The sequence below is a fragment of the Hoplias malabaricus genome, chromosome 2 (genome assembly GCF_029633855.1).
Source record: "Hoplias malabaricus isolate fHopMal1 chromosome 2, fHopMal1.hap1, whole genome shotgun sequence".
In the NCBI taxonomy this organism is placed as follows: domain Eukaryota; kingdom Metazoa; phylum Chordata; class Actinopteri; order Characiformes; family Erythrinidae; genus Hoplias; species Hoplias malabaricus.
Window position 1 is genome coordinate 56,228,387 of NC_089801.1, and position 19,051 is coordinate 56,247,437.

At 42.9% G+C, this 19,051-nt stretch overlaps 1 protein-coding gene across 1 annotated transcript; it reads right to left on the minus strand.

Annotated features, from left to right (window-relative positions):
• Positions 1–583: 583 nt before the first annotated feature.
• LOC136677086 (zinc finger protein 585A-like) lies at positions 584–18,231 on the minus strand. Its single transcript, XM_066654493.1, has 5 exons — positions 18,116–18,231; positions 9,592–9,832; positions 7,837–9,131; positions 3,040–3,295; positions 584–2,194 (listed from the first exon to the last, which is right to left on the minus strand). Exons 1-5 carry the CDS (start codon positions 18,212–18,214, stop codon positions 1,134–1,136), a joined length of 2,952 nt encoding a protein of 983 aa, XP_066510590.1. The 5' UTR covers positions 18,215–18,231; the 3' UTR covers positions 584–1,133.
• Positions 18,232–19,051: the final 820 nt, after the last annotated feature.

The window sequence follows — 19,051 nt, forward strand, 5'->3', positions numbered from 1 at the left end:
AGGTAAAAGTGGCACAAATCGGATCTGGTTCTTCACGTGACATGCGTGAACAGCAAAAATTGCATTGAATCAGATGGTTTTTTTTTCCGATGAGATTTGGGCCAGTTTCATACGTGGTATTGAAATCTCATCCACATCTTGGTAATGTGACTCTGTCTGAACAGCCTGATAGAAATTCATGTGACATTAGTTTTGTAGCACTGTTACTACCTTAAGTAATGTAACTTTAACAGCAAAGATAAGTCAGTGTTACCCCCCTATGGAGCAGGAATAGAGCAACATCCTCATCTCAGTTGGTCCTTTTCAGCATTTGGAGTCTCTCCGTTGTCTAAAAAGCTCCAGATGGCGTTTCTCTGCCGTGAGCAGAGAGAGAGAAAGCCTAGCATACCGGACACAGACACTTAGTTTTTTTTTACCCATTTACAGACACTGGGGCTTCGTAAACACATCAGAGTGGTTTCCAGCGCAAACTGGCTACAGAGCAGCACATGGAGAGGAGACACACTCAGAGTTTTATACGCAGGGTTTTTAGATTACAATCAAGAACATCACTTTTAATACACAGTGGTTTGAACAGAAAGAGCATGAACGAGTTTATTAATGTTTTTTAAAGTTTATTTTCTACCAAAGACTTTCTTTTCTCTGTTAAACAACAGACCCAGATAAACACAGACTACAGTCATAAAAGTCCCAACTCTTGGGTGAAAATCTGAGTATAAAATAAAAATAATAATATAATTGCTAAATATTCTGTATATATTTGTGCTAAATAAAATACTAAGTGTCTCATGCAGCCTTTAAAGTTCAGTTAAATTTAGGGAGCATCAGTGTGAGGAGTCAATCCGGAGGAGCAGCATTCCCACTGGCGTAACTCGTCTCTGGTATGAATCCTCTTTACTCAGGTGTGGTTCTGGGTCAGTGTGTTTTTTTTATCTAAATATAAAAACAATATTTACAAAATATAACTTAGAATATGTTTAAAAACATTTTTCTATTGTTCTACACTCCCTTCATAAATCTCCACAGAGCGGGTCCCCCACATGTATAACATATGTTTCAAATCATGAAAGGATTTACTCAAATCATGAAAGAAATCACTGGAGGAAGGGGCTGATTGCACCTTTAATCATTCTTTAAAGAGTCGTTTCTCCACTGTGAATCCTCCTGTGAGCTTTGAAAGTCTTGGCATGTGTGAAGCTCTTCCCGCACTGCCCGCAGCTGAAGGGCTTTTCTCCGGTATGAATCCTCATGTGGATTTTAAAGGTGCTGGAGTGTGAAAAGCTCTTGCTGCAGTGAGCGCAGGTGAAGGGCTTTTCTCCGGTATGAATCCTCATGTGAGCCTTGAGGTCGAAGAGTCTTGTGAAGGCCCTCTCACACAGAGAGCAGGGGAAAGGCTTCTCTCCGGTGTGGCTCATCATATGAATCTTCAAGAGAGCCGGGCGAGCAAAGCTCTTCTCACAGTGGCAGCAGCGATGAGGTTTATCTCCAGTATGAATGGTCATGTGGTTGGTTAGAGACCCTCTGGTGGTGAAGGTGTTCCCGCACTGAGTGCAGACGAAGGGGTTCTCTCCGGTGTGAGTCGTCTGATGACATCTGAGGTACGTTATGGATGAGAAGCTCTTCCCGCACTCAGGACACAGGTGAGGTTTCTCTCCGGTATGAATTCGCGTGTGGTATGTGAAGCCTCCTTTGGTGGCGAACCCCATGCCGCACTCAGCGCACACGTACGGCTTTTCTCCGGTGTGAGTCATCTCATGGATCCGGAGAGACTTCCTGTACAAAAAGCTCTTTCCGCACTGGAGACACTGGTACGGTCTTTCTCCGGTGTGAATCAGCGTGTGGTCCGACAGGTGGATCTTTTTACCGAAGCGTTTCCCGCACTGTGAGCATTCGAAGCGCTTCTCTCCAGTATGAACTCGAGTGTGTTCTTTGAGCATTGAAGAATTTCTGAAGGCCTTTCCACACTGATCGCAGCGGTGCGGCTTTTCTCCGGTGTGAATCGTCTTGTGGTTGAACAAAGAGCCTCTGTTGGCGAAATGTTTCCCGCACTCTGAGCAGGTGTGGGTTTGAACACCGGTATGAATTCTCTTACGCCGTTTCAGCTTTAAAACTCCTTCAAACATTTCCAAAGCGCTGTCTCTGTCTGAATTTCTCTGGCGCTGGTCTTCGGAGTCTTTGTTTACCACGACACCACCTGATCAAAACAAAAACAACAACAACATGAATGAAACAACAGGTTTAATCACTGAAGGAATGTAAACATGACTTTTACAAGGACACATTAAATCTGAGGGGCTTTTAGAGTCACGGTAAGTCATTGTTATATTATATATTATACTGATATAAAGAAAACACAGCAGCATAATCATGCAGCCCTACTGCATTAGAGGAACTCTATGTAATATTTGACCTTAAAATCACAGCTTCAAAATTACTGTGGTGCTCCACTGACCTGTGATAAGGAGAACAGAGCCTCTGCTGTTGCTACTCTGGGATCAGCATGGCATTAACTGCACTATGTAACTTTCGGAAAAGGGTAGCCACCCCGTCCTTCTACCTCTCCGACAAATTTCAGTAGAGTGCTGTTAAAACGAATTACACTAGGGGGAGCCCAGAAGCAAGACCTAAATCTTACATAGTGTTCCTTTAAAGAGACTTTTTAATTAACTTTTATCACAATGTTAATTTAGTTTTATAAATTAATTACAATATTCAAATATTAGAAGTAGAATATAAAAAAAACTTACTAAACTTACTAAAAATACTAAATAAAATAAACAAGCAGCACAGAGCGAGCGACTAAAACACTGGAGACATTTATTCCTCTTTAAACACACACACACACACACAGTAAACACAGTGGACAACAGATTTAAATATGCAAATCCTTGGATGGAACTGCTCCTTCATCCTGAAACTGTGATATTTATAAATATACTGTATACACTGGGACACCTACACCAATACTAAATATATTCAGATTCAAATTCAGATTTAACTAGCGTGTGTGAACACTCATTTACCCTTGTTTTAACTCACCTGAGGGAATATGTTCTGGAGAATTCCCCACGTCACCTTCATCGTCTTCCTCCTTCACTGTGGGGTCTCCACTCAGCTCCAGAGTGTCCCTCCACTCCTCCTCCTCCTCCTCCTCCTCTTCGTCCTCCTCCAGTGTGTGTTCGGTCTCAGGCTGATCCTCCGTCTCCTGCTTTACGTTCGTTTCTTCCCCGTTAAACACAAACTCCCGAATCTCCTCCGAGTCCAGGTCCACTTTGAACACTCCGTCCTCCACCTCCTGAAAACACCAGCACAAACACAGAGTGCGCGCATTGGTAACAAGGTCCTACATCTGCCCCTGTGGACACGCCCTCTGTCATCCTGACCGTTCCCTACCATCTTAAACGTCATCATAATTAACATCAACATTTTATAAATAGACTGGACACACTGCGGTCACTCCCTGTAAGCTGTGGACGTCTCACGTCTGTTCTTGTGCTAAGGGAGCTACTGTGCCATTTTTCTCATGAGTTAAAGTGGGTATATATATTCACCCTGTGTTCATCTGTTAATACGTGTTCAACACTGTAAAGTATGGTGGTGGTGCCATCGCGACCTGGGGCTACGCTTTATCAGATAAGAGTTTAATCTGTGCTAACGTGTGTGAACATTTATATTTACCATTTAAATCAATATTCCACACAGCAGGATTTCTCAGTTAGCCAGATACCTTAAGCCTAGGGTTGAGGGCTCTGTTTCTATTGGACAGGTTTGACTCTGGGATGACGTTAACCAGCTAAACTGAAAAATACTACATTAGTGTTTATTTATATATCATTCCTAAATGTATATTTATATTTGTAAAGTGCTGTTACGCTTTATTTCGTGTTTTTAAAGCACCCTGAATTGCTACCGATATGAAACCTGCTCCATAAATAAAGTTAACAAGGTTTGAATTAAAACATGACAGCGCCATCTAAAGGCCACTCCACCGCGCTGCAGCGGTAAATCTGGGACAAGAAGAAAAACATAAACAACCAGGGGCTTTTATTCGGTAAATGTTTCTCAGACCACAGATAAAACCCTGACTTTAACAGATATGAGATTAATTCACCTCTGAAATCGCTCCGTAAAGAGAAACAAGAACAAGAACAAACACACACCTCCTTCACCATCTCCCGTTCTCCAGCCGCGGCGCAGAGACAGCGGCGGATTACACCTTCCGCCTCACACCTACACACCAGAGTTAAAGCGTTCATCACGCGTTCTTCACGCGTTCATAACCCTTCCATCTCGGTCCAGTGCAGAGAACAACACAGGAGCCCGACCACGGGGGGCAGCAGAGTGCAGCCACACTGAAAAGACCTCTCTTCAAAATAAAAGTCCCATAAACTTACAAGTAGTATTTTATTGTCAATTCTGCATATGTTCAGGACATACAAAGGATTGTAATTACGCTACTCTCCTCTCCAAGTTGCAGTTAATATTAACAAAATAGACTAAAATCAACTAAACTAGGTATATAAATATATGAAAGCGAACAGACAGAAGACAAGTGCAGGACATGCGATACAAACAATCTCACTGATAGACATACATAAGACAATGGGACACTGACTGAAGACTATAACCTGATTGGGTAGGATAGTTGATGTACAAGGCAATATAAACAATAGAGCAAAATAATGGTATAACAACTGAATAAAATGTACAAATGCATACCGGTTCTATTAAAGAGTCACAGTTAGGTACTGATGAGGAGATTAAGTGACAGTACCAATGTAAACAGTAGTGCAAATATAGAGGTATGGAGGCTGGTTAATGTGACTGAGTGCCTGCCTGTTTTCAAAGTCACAGTTGGGTGTTGATGGTAATTGATGAGGGAGTTATCAGGATATGACAGCGTCATTTTAACAATAGTGCAAGTATTTGGGTGTAAAAGCTAGCAAACTAACACACAACACAGCCTCACAATATTATTATAATTCATTCATTAATTTTACCCATGTGTGCCTTATTTATATATTTCCTGCACCTTTCATTTTCAGACTGTGGCCCATCTGTTGCTCTGCATACTTTGTTACCCCCTTTCCCCCACTGTCCTTCTGTGCTCATGACTCCCACGGAGCAGGTGTGTATATGTACAGTAAGTAGAGTGGTGGATCATTCTCAGTGCTGCAGTGACACTGATGTGGTGGTGGTGGTGGTGGTGTGTTAATGTGTGTTGTGCTGGTACGAGTGGATCAGACACAACAGTGCTGCTGGAGTTTTTAAACCATGTGTCCACTCACTGTCCACTCACTGTCCACTCTGTGAGACACTCCTCAATTAAACAGTAATTATGTGACATAGCCATATTCAATATGTTATTTTATTTTCTAAAGAACCTTTGCTACTCAAATATGTAATCACTTGAGGTTTTCATGCTGACCAATAAATACATTTTTCTATAAATTTTTCATGTTTTGACCAAAATTTTACCTAGCGCCTGCTTTTTATATATATTTCTCAATGTACAGCCTTGAAATCATATTCCCACATCGGATATTTTCACACAGATTGTTAGCGTGAGGTGTCTGTTAGTTGAGAAACATAAGCATTTTTGATGCTAATTTATTACATGTCATATTACTGTGACAAAATAAATTTGTAGCATCAGACGGACATGTTTTTTTTTTATATTCTAAGCTCTGGGATGTATGACTGATAAAGCTCTGGCAGTCACAGCAGGCCCAGGCTTTCAGGAATTTAGTTCAGGGCAAATATGGACAATATCTCAACAAATAAAAAACATTTTGGTACTTTGGCAGTTTTCTCAGATGCTGATAATATTTACAATTATTACTATTATTATAATCTTTTTAAAAAATGATGAAATAATACTTGTTTATTTAGAAAACACACAATAAAGAATTATTTAAGCTTTTTAGTTTATATTTGTTGATCTAATGCAGTGTTATTTGATGTTAAACCTCCAAAAACCTTGAAAAACCATAAATCAATAATAGGAATATGTTTTTGCTGATGACTCATATTTTTCAGCCCAGAGACAGCGTGGGTTGACGTTATGTGAGTCAAAACGAAACTGAAAGTAAACACCGTCTTTCTTGTCCCTTTGCAGCGTCTTTTTTTTCTGATTTTAGCGCCTATCATTAGAGTCTTTCATGAGAAGGACATAAGACAAAAATTTTGAAGGAGCGCCTTGATTTTTAGGTGGTTTTTCACACTGGATTACTCCCAGAGGCTTCACAGCACCGCGATGAGAGCGCTATTTTTAGAAACGGTAGGATCTGCGCTTTCTAACGGTATACGGAGCTCACAGAAGCATTCAGACATTCAAGACTTACAAAGTTGATTATATAAGGCGTGTTTTTCACCCCGCAAAATGCGGGATTCGGGTCCAAAGCGTTAAAAATATTAATATAAAGGTTTAATTAACTTTATATGTGACAGTTGCAGACTTATATCTGTTATAAAGCAAAACTAGGTATAATTTGATTTGCTTTTACAGCGCTGTTCTGAAAACAATGAAGTAATGGTTTCCTACTCTCTTCCAAAAGTTACACAGTGCAGTTTCTGTAGTGCTGAGCCCAGAGTAGAACAACAGAGTCTCTGTTCTCCCTGTTACAGCCCAGTGGAGCATCACAATGATCCTGAAACTGTCATTTTTAAGATAAAAATATGACAGTGTTTCTTTAAGCCAATAGAATTGGATTTACACAAACAAACACAGGGCTGTATCTTTAAAGCACTGAGTTAACTAACTCAGTAACAGTGTTGTAAATGTTGGGCCTGTTATCGGGAGGTGGCTGGTTTGATCCCTGGGGATGCCCAGGAGTCACAGAAAACCCAACTGTTCTCCCTCTCTCAGAGTGGGACGCCCCCTTTCCCCCTTATCACACGGCACGATTTGGACATTGTCTGTTACAGAGTGAGATCAGCTATCGGGGGCATTTTAAACACGATATCTCAATGTTTAATTACAGATAGAGGCTAGTAAAACATGGAGGTTTCCCAAGAACCAGTGAGCAGCTTAGAGCCTCTCTTTCTCACTCAGGGAGCAGGAAAACTCCAGTTTAATTCGTCTTTTTCTCTTCCTTTAAATCCTTTTAGTTGATTTCTTTGTTTGTTTTATAATAACGTCAATTATTTTTAATCATCTTTTCTTGCACTACATTACTACACTTTTTATAGTTTCATATTTATTTAAAAAAAAATATGAAAGGTGGTATAAAAATAAAGATTATTATTATTTTTAATAAATTATTGGGTGAAAATTCAGCAAAGAAACCTAAACACAAACATACATTTTTTTTACTGGTTTATTCATCTGTTGGTGTGTTTTTCAGAATTAAAACATCTGGCCCAACACAGCACACTGATAAAGAAACGAACAGCTGACACACACCGAAGGGGAACGCCACCAAACTCTCCAGATTTATGCCTGACCGGATGGTAAAGACGTTATATGCCCCTTCTGGTTCTCTGAGGTGAGGAAGGTGAAGGGGGGGGGGGGGGTTTGGGGGGGGGGGGGGGGGGGGGGCTGAACTGAACGTTAAAGTGCCGAGGTGCTGCTTTAATCAGGGGGTTCCTCACGGGCTTCCTCCACGTTCAGTTGCTCCCACCAGAGGGCGCCACAGCTAATCAGTTCAGAGCATCAGCAACACACAGTCACTCACACTCACACACACACTAACTCCAGGAGGAAACCAGAGCACCTGGAAGACTCCCGTTTAGCTGTATTCCTACGCTGTGGGAGTTAGGACAGAGTGAACACTGCAGTCCCTGAGGTCCCTCCACTGAGAAGAGTGTGATACAGTAGTCTCCTCAGGATGGCACCAGGTGTGTTTTCTGGTGTGTTTTTAAGTTGCTCAGCTGTGTGAAGCTCCTCCCACACTGGGCGCAGTGGTGCGGCCTCTCCCCGGTGTGAATGAACTGGTGAGCTTTGAGGTGAGACAGCTGGATGAAGCCTTTCCCACAGTCGCTGCAGACGTGAGGCTTCTCCCCGGAGTGCGTCCTCATGTGGATCTGCAGGTGTCCGGACGTGGCCGACCTCTTCCCACACACCCCACAGACGAACGGCCTCTCTCCGGTGTGAAACCTGGTGTGGATCTTAAGGTCCCTGGGCCTGCAGAAGGTCTTGGCACAGAGGGGGCAGATGTGTGGCTTCTCTCCTGTGTGAATTTTCTGGTGGACTTTCAGCTCGGAGGGACGTTTGAAGGTCTTCCCACATTCGGGGCACTGGTGGGGCTTGTTGTCTGTGTGTGTGACCCTGTGGCTCTTCAGAGAGTCCGAGCTGGTGAAGCTCTTCTCGCACAGGGAGCAGTGGAAGGGCTTCTCTCCAGTGTGAATTCTTTGGTGCAGTTTTAGCTCTGAGGGGGAGACGAAGCCCTTCCCGCACTCAGAGCACTGGTGGGGTTTGTCTCCAGAGTGGAGCTTCATGTGGTGGGTGAGGGTGCTCCTGCTGGTGAAGGTCCTCTGACACTGGGCACACGAAGGCTGGTCTCCGGTATGAATCCTCATGTGAGCGTCGTAGTCCCTCTTTCGCCAGAAACCTTGGTCGCACTTGGCGCAGGTCAGAGGGTTGTTGCCGGTGTGAACTTTACAGTGGGCTTTTAAATCGGGTAAAGTGCTGAAGATCAACTCACACTCAGGACACTGCTGAGGTCCTGCATGGATGTATGAGTGTTTCTTTAAGATGGGACCGGACGTGAAGCTCATCCCGCACTGACCGCAGGAAAAAGGCCTTTCCCCAGTGTGAATCATGGTGTGGATTTTGAGGTTGCTGAACCTGGCGAACCCCCGGCCACAGTCGGAGCAGCGGAAGGGCTTTTCTCCGGTGTGAGTCATTTTGTGAGCTCGTAGATTGGAGGCGGATCTGAAGCTCCTGCAGCACTCGGAGCAGCGGTGGGGCTTCTCTCCAGTGTGAATGTACAGGTGAGAGGTCAGACTCGTCACCGCCGTGAACCTTTTCCCACACTGGGAGCAGGAGAACGGCTTCTCTCCGGTGTGAGTTCTCAGGTGAATCTTCAGGTTTGAGGCGTACCGAAAGGTTTTCTCACACTCAGGACACGGGTACGACCGCTCTGAGCTCTGAGGGATGTCCACGGCAGGCTCCGCCTCATCGCCACCTCCTGAAATTTAAACAAACAGTAGGTCAGATTTGACCTCCGCAGAACTGCAATTGAAAGAGCTTCTCGTGTTAAGATCAGGTTCAGGTTCAGATTAATCCCAGAGACTAATTCTCTCGCACAGAATCCCGAACACCAGTGACTCTGTCTCATATTATAGCACCAGCTACCCTGGCTGCTGATACTCAATAAGCTATGCCAAAGCCACAGACAGAGCTGATTGGTTGATGAGCTTTCATAGCCACATAACTTCACTTATAGAGCAAAGAATCTTTTAATACATTTTGATGATACTTTGATTTGAGCTTTATAGCACCTCAGCAGGTTACACTGACACTTAGTGTCCTGACTAGGTCAATAAATAGAAATCATAAATAATCTCTGCGACACATTGTCTGTTAAATTCTCATGGAGCTAAGGACTGACTGCACCTTTAATTCAACAGACGCTGTTCTTTATTTACCTGCAGTAACATGATCCTGACTCTGAGGATAATATTCAGCGCTGTCCAGATCCTCCTCCTTCTTTATGACCATGTCCCTGTCCCACTGTCCTGTAGTGTCCTCCTCATCCTCCTCCAGTGTGTGTTCAGTCTCGGGCTGATCCTCCGTCTCCTGCTTCACGTTTGGTTCTTCCCCATTAAACACAAACTCCCGAATCTCCTCCGAGTTCAGCTCCACCTTAAACCCTCCGTCCCCCACCTCCTGAAAACACCAGCACAAATACATTATGGGCGCATGGGTAATGAGGTCAGTCTGAGGGCACTAAAGACCCCGGGGCAGACCCTTGTCTGGGACCTGGCCTTTAGTCTTTAGAGTTCTGCTGTTAAACTGATTAGTGACCTCAAGTCTATGCTCCTTGCTGCCAAACACAATCACCTGTCTTATCTTTGTTTAAGGAAGCTGTCCCTCATCAAGTTATTTACTGATTCTAGGCAGTTGCAGAGTGTGCCAATGGGACGATAGTTGTCTGGTGACTGGTTAAATACTGAGTGTCATCTGCATAACCATGATAGGCTAATTTTATTATTTTTAATGATTTGCCCAAGTTTAACATGCAAAAGTTAAACAGTAGAGGCCCAAAGATGGATCCTTGTGGAACACTGCAGGTCAACAATGTTCATATTGATTTATAGTTACAGATAGCAAGAAAGTAATTCCTATTCCCTAGATACAAACTTAACCACCTGAAAACTGTTCCTGAAAGCCCCGCCCAGTTCTCTAGTCTGTCTAAAAGCATGCTGTGATCGACAGTATCAAATGCAGCACTAAGATCGAGAAGCACTAGCACAGATATTTTTCCGCTGTCTGAGTTTAGAAGGATGTCATTTAGGATCTTTATGAGGGCAGTTTCTGTGCTGTGATGTGGACGGAAGCCAGACTGGAAGTCATCATAATAACAGTGTACATGTAAAAATTTGCTGAGCTAAATAAAGACTATTTCTCAATAACTTTGCTTATGAATGGAAGATTAGAGATTGGTCTCTTGTTGTTCAGGATAGTGCTGTCTAAACTGTTCTTTTTTTAAGAGAGGTTTGATTACTGCAGTTTAGAGGGAAGATCCCTGAAAGTAGAGACCCATTTACTATTTGCAGTATGTCCTCAGATAGACAACAGACATCTTCCTTCATAAAGTGCGCAGGCAACACATCTAATATGTATGTGGATGGTTTTAGATGCTGGACAGTTTTCAGACTTTAGGGCTGTTACACTTGGTAGTGACAGACTTTAGGGCTGTTACTCTGGGTAGTGCCAGTCTGTAGGGCTGTTACTCTTGGTAGTGCCAGATTTTAGGGCTGTTACTCTTGGGAGTGCCAGTCTTTAGGGCTGTTACTCTTGGGAGTGCCAGTCTTTAGGGCTGTTACTCTTGGGAGTGCCAGTCTTTAGGGCTGTTACTCTTGGGAGTGCCAGTCTTTAGGGCTGTTACTCTTGGGAGTGCCAGTCTTTAGGGCTGTTACTCTTGGGAGTGCCAGTCTTTAGGGCTGTTACTCTTGGGAGTGCCAGTCTTTAGGGCTGTTACACTCGGTAGTTCCAGCCTTTAGGGTTTGTAGACTAAGGAAACAACAAAGGAATGCATCGTGTTGGTTTCATACTGCTACAAAACTGGGTGAAATTCACGTATAGTAAATAAACTTCCTGAAATTAAATCAAATAATTTTTCAGCTTTTGCAGGAGGGATATGAAGTGGTGTTTTTCATATGAATGTTAGAAATACAAACAATGAGGTTACAAATGGTGAAGTGAAAGTGTGTTATTTAAAGTATATTTTGAGTTATACTCAGAGCTGGTGAACATAAGCGTACACTGTGAGTATATCACACACAATATTAAAAACAGCTTTGCACCACTGTGGAGCCAAGATTGAGACCTTCACTGTTACCTGTGACGGCACTATGCGAGGGATTTAGCCAGTTAGCTGACAGGCACTAACACCAGGGGGCGTCACTGCAGGCTGTGCCCCACTAAAATCACAGCGCTGAAAAGTCTGGTTTATTTATTTTATAATAATGAATGAATAAAGAAAACTCCACACACATTCACTGCAAGAATTACATTTCCCATAATGCATCAGCATCATGCCAAAAGCTAGAGCAGCTAACGCAGTCAGTCAGAACCAGTTTACTACATTATTGCATGTAGCGATAGACATTCGTAAGTATTTTAAAGAAAGTCATCCACACAACAGACAGGTAATGATGGCTCAGTGATATATTTTGTTTGTAGATGCTTAGAACTGTACAATCTACTGCAAATACACAGTACACCACTAAACCAAACACTGACATTCCCTGCCCTCAGAAAATTTTAAAAGCATGTAACACAACCCAACAGAACTCCTCCTGAACATCTTCACTAAAAGGTGACGTTTATAATTTTAATTTAAAAACCCTGTGTATTAAACTCTGAGTGTATGCTCTCTCCATGTGCTGCTCTGCAGTTGGTTGCACTGGAAAGCCCCAGTTTCTGTAAATGGGTAAAAAAAAAAATTGTCTGGGTCCGGTATGCTAGGCTTTCTCTTTGTTCTCTTTGCTCACGGCAGAGAAACACCATCTGGAGGTTTTTAGACAACGAAGAGACGCTGAAAAGCACCAACCGAGATGAGGATGTTGCTCTATTCCTGCTCCATAGGGGGGTAACACTGACTTATTTTTGGTGTCACAGTTACATTACTAAATTCAGGAGAGCGCTTACTGCATGAAAGTAAACACAGAGTGAAAGTGTTACAAAACTAAACAGCTCGAGTTACACGAGTTTCTGTGGGAATTCAAACAGTGAATTAACACTTACAGACATTTACACTTCAGACACCAACAAGATACAGTCTTTACTCACACACACCGCTCCAACTTAAAAGATACAGTCGCTTCTTACTCACACCCACCACACCACCTTAAAAGATACAGTCTCTCTATCTCTCTCTCTCTCTGGGTCTCTCTCTCTCTCTCTCTCTCTTCTTTCACAAATAAACCCCATCTTAGACCACTGGGGGTACAGTGTCCAGGACGAAAGACAACAGGCTGGAGTGGGAATGTACAGCTGGTGCTAATCCCAGTGCTGAGATATCATTTGGCTGTCCCCTGAAAAAAACATCTTCTCAAAAAAACTTCCACCCTCATCATCGCTCATGTCCAGCGCTACATCTGCTCCGCCTCCAACAAGGAAGGGACTGATTATTTCTCTCTGACACCCGAGTGTGAATCTCACACGGATTCCTATGTACTCCACCCCAGTCACACTGGGATTGTGCATTTCATGTCACATAGTGAAATGGGCGGGGCATTATATCAGTGCTGTAAACAGTCCTCCATTTTGGTTCAGCAGTGTCACACTGTAGAGCTGGTGCTGTGAAAATGAGGAGTTTCTCAGAGGAGAGTTTGTAGCTTCACTTTCACTGTAACTCTCGTGTTGTAGTGTGTAATCTGTGGTAAAGAGGTGTGTAATGTCTCCAGTTCTGAAGCCGCAGCACTCAGTGCAGTTCCCTTGTGGCTCAGACAGAGTAGAGACAGTACAGAGAGCCTCAGAGGACACACAGAGCAGCAGCGCTTTTGGTCAGACTTCATCAAACTTCGCAGATGGAAGTTATTTACCTGGAAATCCTCTGTGGGGAAATTCACTTGCGGCAGCAAATCTCACTGAAATTAATGGAATTTCACATGTGAAAACAGCAACAAGTACAATTTTCCTCCCTCTGTTTTTGAAAATATTCCCACCCAGACAAATACAAAATCGACTGCATTCTCACGCCAGTCCAGTAGGGGTCCTCTTAGAGAGGCATCAAAACACCACGAAGCGTGAGAAACAGTTGTTTAATCCCAAATCACTCTGTCCTCCCTCTATAGTGCACTACACATGTCCTGAAACGACTGAATCTAGATCTTGACCATGCATTATATATTTCTAACACATATCATTTATATTTATTCATCTGTGTGTATCTGAACTCTAGTGTGGTCTGTGTATGTACAGTGTGGTTTATGACTGATGTAGTTCACTGTAGAGGGAGTGAGTAGCTGTGTGAGTTTCAGACAGAGACAGACACGCTGTGTGATGTCAGTGTTTCAGAAAAGATCAGCTTTCCTTGTCCACACGAGAACAGAGAACAGATGCTATCTATCTGTGTGTCTCCACCAGACAAACACCTGTCCATCATCGCTAGCTGCGTAGAGGCTGCTGTTGTGTTGCTGGGGATCGGACTGTGTGTTGGGTGTCGCCATTATTACCGATGCAGACGCACACAGATCACTGAAGAGCCTGAGTGAACCCAGTGAGACACGTAGCAGAGCCAACTGTATCTAAAGCTAACAGAGACTGAGAAAGACAGACGGTTACAGACAGAAATGTTAACGCTCGTGCTAATCTACGCTACCAATCTATATTTCATCTTTCAGCTGAACTGATGTATTATTGTGAAGTATTTGTGAATAAAACGCGTTGTCTTGTCTCTTTACTGCGAGGGAAATGTAGTTGAAGCTGTATTTTATTCCACACCTTACTCCACTGTAGCTGATGCTAATGCCGTGTATGTTACAGCTTCAGTGCTGATAAAACCTGTCTATGCAGTCAGTGCCTACCTAGACCTAGACTCCTCACTAGGACTTACTCTGTTACAATCAAAAAGGGGTTTATCTGCAATGTATCTGTATCGAGATGGGAGAAAGAAGCTAATATTAAGCTGGAAAATAAATAATGGGTAAATATATGTACAACATTTACTAACACTACAAGCTCAGGAATACGCAGGGAGTTTGACTGGAAGAACGTTGTTTTTTATCCAGGTAATAAACCTGAACAGGGTCAGTGCTGGAGATTGTGTGGTAACAAGTCCGCTGGACATTTTATATCATCTGGGAATGTCCTACCAGTTCTCCATTTTGGACAGGGGTGGTGACAGATCTTTAATTAATAAAGTTCAGTTCAATTAAACAATAACTGTTATTAATCCTATTAGAAAGAAGTAAAAAAAAAAAAAAAATCACTAGGAAAGGGCTGAAAAGTGTCCCCTACTCTCTCACACTGGAAATATCAGGATGCAGGAAATCTATGTAATGGAACGACTGGCTTTTTCATTGAGACATGCCTCAGAGAAGTGTGAGGAATAATTAAGAAATTGGATACTCTATTTAATAAATGAACACCACCCTTTATTAATTTGGCTTGTCAAAGCCAAATTATTGTTCTTTTATTATTATTATTCTATTCGCAAAGTGTAAAATGCTACTCCTCCTTTCCTCTCCTGTTTTCATCCTACAGCCGCAAAACTTCACATGGTCATAGATCCTATGCCATCTCGGGTTCTTGTGCTTTTTGGGGCAATCCGACTTGATGAATGAGAATTTTTCCCATAGGAATGCACTGGCCAAAATTTCAACCTGCTCTAAATCGGTCAATTTTGAAGCTACGGGCATTTCAGATGATCAGACCCGGGCACACCGAGACCCATCACGTCAAAAATCAGACCTCTCGTTCTCAGGGACAGGGACACAGAAATATACAGGCTAAGATTTTAAAGGTCGTCTTTAAGCTGGAAATCCAACTAACCTTGTTGTTTTTAATGTGGTCTTAATAAAATTGTGGGTTTCTTAAGGTGGAATATTTTTAAAGGTAGCAATCAAAATGAATTGGCATTGGGTTATTTGAAGTGGTCATTTATTTAAGGTGGAAGTCTAATTTAAATGGGGATTTTTTTAAGTGGAATTTTTAGTAAGGTGTCAGTCAAAATATATTGGCAGTCTCTTTAAGCTGGTGGTATTTTAAAGGTAGTATTGGATAGATTGTTTAAAGTCATAGCTATTAAGCAGCATATAAACTAATGTGGCAACGATGCTAGCAATACGTGACAAGCGAAATTCACGAAGGTTCTTGAACTTTCACCCTCTAGTTTTCACTTTGTTATTTATTTGCATACTTGTTTGTCCTACCCCGACCCCCCTCTCTCTTTGTCTCTCTCTGTCTCTCTCTCGCTGTCTCTCTTGGTCCTCTGCTGTTTGTGGTGTGGAACTGTAAAATTACTTGCTATTAATCTTTGACATCAACACTAGTGTCTTTTTTCTGTTTTTTCAGTTGTGCTTAATATTAAAAATATGAATAAAACAAATTAAAAGGTGATGACCAGGTGAGTACAGTCCTGACATGAACCCTATGAACCTACGATAAGACTATAATATGTCTTTATGAGTTAAACCTGTTGTAGTCTCCTGTTCTCTGTGCCTCACCGTCACTTACCGTAATAACAGGAGTAGACCCACCTCCTGATGACAAGGCTTCCATTGACAAGAAGCCACTGCAATGATTCTGATTCTCATGGTTACAAACCCTCTACTGGCTTCTATTTAATATGTTTACACGTCAGAACTTTACACTGGTGACACACGGTGGTGCAGCAAGTAGTTTTGCAGTCACACAGCTCCAGGGACCTGGAGGTTGTGGGTTCAAGTCCCACTCCGGGTGACTGTCTGTGAGGTTCTCCCCGTGTCTGTGTGGGTTTCCTCTGGGTACTCCGGTTTCCTCCCACGGTCCAAAAAACACATGATGGTAGGTGGATTGGAGACTCAAAAGTGTCCATAGGTGTGAGTGAATGTGTGAGTGCATGTGTTGCCCTGTGAAGGACTGGCGCCTTGCGCCTAATGATTCCATGTAGGCTCTGGATCCACTGTGATCCTGAACTGGATAAGCGGTTATAGATAATGAATGAATGAATGAACTTTACACTGGGGGTGTTCATGATGTTTGTGTCTCTTTCCTTTTTCTACATCTTTAGAGGCCTGAGGTGGTGATGCTCTGGGAATATTTTCCTGAGGACACACTGCTTCTATGGGGAGTAACGTATGTTAGAAGTGAGTCTGTCCCAGTGGGGTGTAAACTAAATTATTGACATCGTTCCAGTGAGTAATTTACGTATATGTGCACATTTATAATGCTCTGATAATAAAACTTAAATATTATAGTGTATATATAAATATTTGATGTATTTTTGTGAATGGACATTTTATATTGGGATGAAGATTCATCAATTTAGAAACATTTAATAGAACACTTTCGGCCGTAGTGCCCAGCTGTCTTAAACTACAGTATAACTGACTTCAGCGACCTCTAGTGGACATATAGATTCATCACATTCCCTCTGGTTTCACAAAGTAAACTGGATTAGTAATCAGATAGTCACATTATAAACCCTCTTACTGCTCTGATAAATAAGTTATCAGTTATATTATAAAGTGCTAGGAGGCAGAAGACACAGAAACGCTAAACCTGAGCCTGTTCCTCTGGAGACACCAGGTAAATGACTCACCTGTAACACAGGTAACACACACAGCTGCAGCCCCTCAGTTCACCCAGACACTGAGATTGTCCCGTCCACCTTAAATAGAGCAGCGGACCTGTCCTGACACCTGCTGGGTAGCTCCAGTTCACACATGTAACACTCACCTGTAACACAGGCATCACACACAGCTTTAAGTTTACATCAGTAATTCTCCAAGGTTCTTCCTGAGATCATCTGGTCCACCTTAAATGGAGCAGCAGTAGTCCACCACTCCTGGTGGAATTTATATTTACAGCAGTGTATGGAAATCAATGGGGGTGACATGGTTTCCTACCCTCCTCCAGTAGTTACATAGTGCAGTTTCTGCAGTGCTGAGCCCGGAGTAGCACCGACAGAAGCTCTGTTCTCCCTGTTACAGCTCAGTGGAGGGTCAGTGATCACTGGGCACAAAGCAGGAACACACCCTGGAGGGGGCGCCTGTCCTTCACAGGGCGACACACACTCACATTGACTCACACCAACGGACACTTTTGAGTCTCCAATCCACCTACCAACATGTGTTTTTAAAGTGTGGGAGGAAACCGGAGCACCCGGAGGAAACCCGTGCAGACAAGGGGAGAATACACTCCTCACAGACAGTCACCCGGAGCGGGACTTGAACCCACAACCCCAGGATTGTACCTGACACTACCTGCTCAGCCCACCACAGGTAACAGAGTGGTGAATATTCCTGAGAATAATTCTACTGGATGTGTATCTTTTTCCACAATGTGTTGAAATATGAAATAGTCAGTTTTAATTGTCACTGCATTTATATGTGGTTCATCTTTGCCTTTTTTATTTAGATTTTACATACAGCAATGTGTTATTACAAATAAAACAGACTGTGTAACAGGTGACAGTTTGTAGCTCCCTCTGTTATGATACCCACATTTTTAAATATGTTAATAGATTAATCGAGATATATATTTATTTAGTGTTGATGATAATAACCATTGCTTGACGTTAATTAAATGTTGTATAAATGATTAAATGTTGTGTAAATGTAATCCACTTGGCCCTGGTTCAGTCATAAACAATGTGTGATTTTATCTTTGAGTTAAAACCCAGGTGATGAATAAATAATTCTGACGCTCGCTCAACGCGTAAAACGATCAAATGAACCTTCATTCAACGTACTTTTTCTATCTGGCTGTGACTTTAACCGCGAATAAAAGCCCGCAAACCTGTTTAACGCGGTCCGTCCGCCCCTCTCCGGCCTCGGGTCGGTAATTACACTCTTCCGCCATCGTCCCCGGGGTTTTAAACACCTTTAAACCCGTCATTAAACTCCTTAAACCGCCTCTGAAACCCACATACACCCCACCGCCCACATCAAAACAAACCACAGCCTTCAGCCAATTACCGCTCTGCCTCCAGCCTGCAGCCAATCACCACCCAGGACGAGGTCTGCGTCACCTCCGCTGCGTCATCCGCCGAACAGCGAGGCTGTGATTTTTATACACATACAAATCACCACTTCATAACCCCAGTGTTGGGATGAGTTCCTGACATGCACTATCCTGAACTGTATAGGTGGTTTTAATAATGAATTAATGAATTTGTACATATTTAAATTATTTAGATAAGAAGCAAAAAAAATCTCTAAAACCTCAAGTCCATTCCCAGTTGTACTGAGCCAGCTACGCGTCTCCTGCTGTGAGAGTTTCTCCATGAACCGACCAATAGAAACGCTCGGGGGTGCCGTGGACGTTTTGTCCCCTGCTGCTGTAAAGGAGACAGTTTGTAGAGATGATGCTCAGCTGTGTCAGCAGAATTATGCAGGTAACCGAACAGTCAGCCTGACTTCACAGCAAAGACACGCTTTCCCTCCACAGTTCAGAATGCCCGCTTTCAGCACCTGTTCCTTTAAATGATAATGAGCCGCTCGCTGTTCACCCCGACCCCGAGCGCACAGCAGTGAGGAGCGAGGAGCAGAAGCTTAGCCATTTTCGCTTTCTTCTCCTTTCTTGTTTTCTCTGTTTTTTCACTCTTATTTCTCCACGCTCGTTGTGTCTGTTTTGCTGCATTTAACCTCGTCTTTGCACTCTCACATAAAAGCAGGTCTAGTGCTGTGATTGGACAGACTCAGACGATGGGGTGGGGCCATTCTAAAGTCTCTG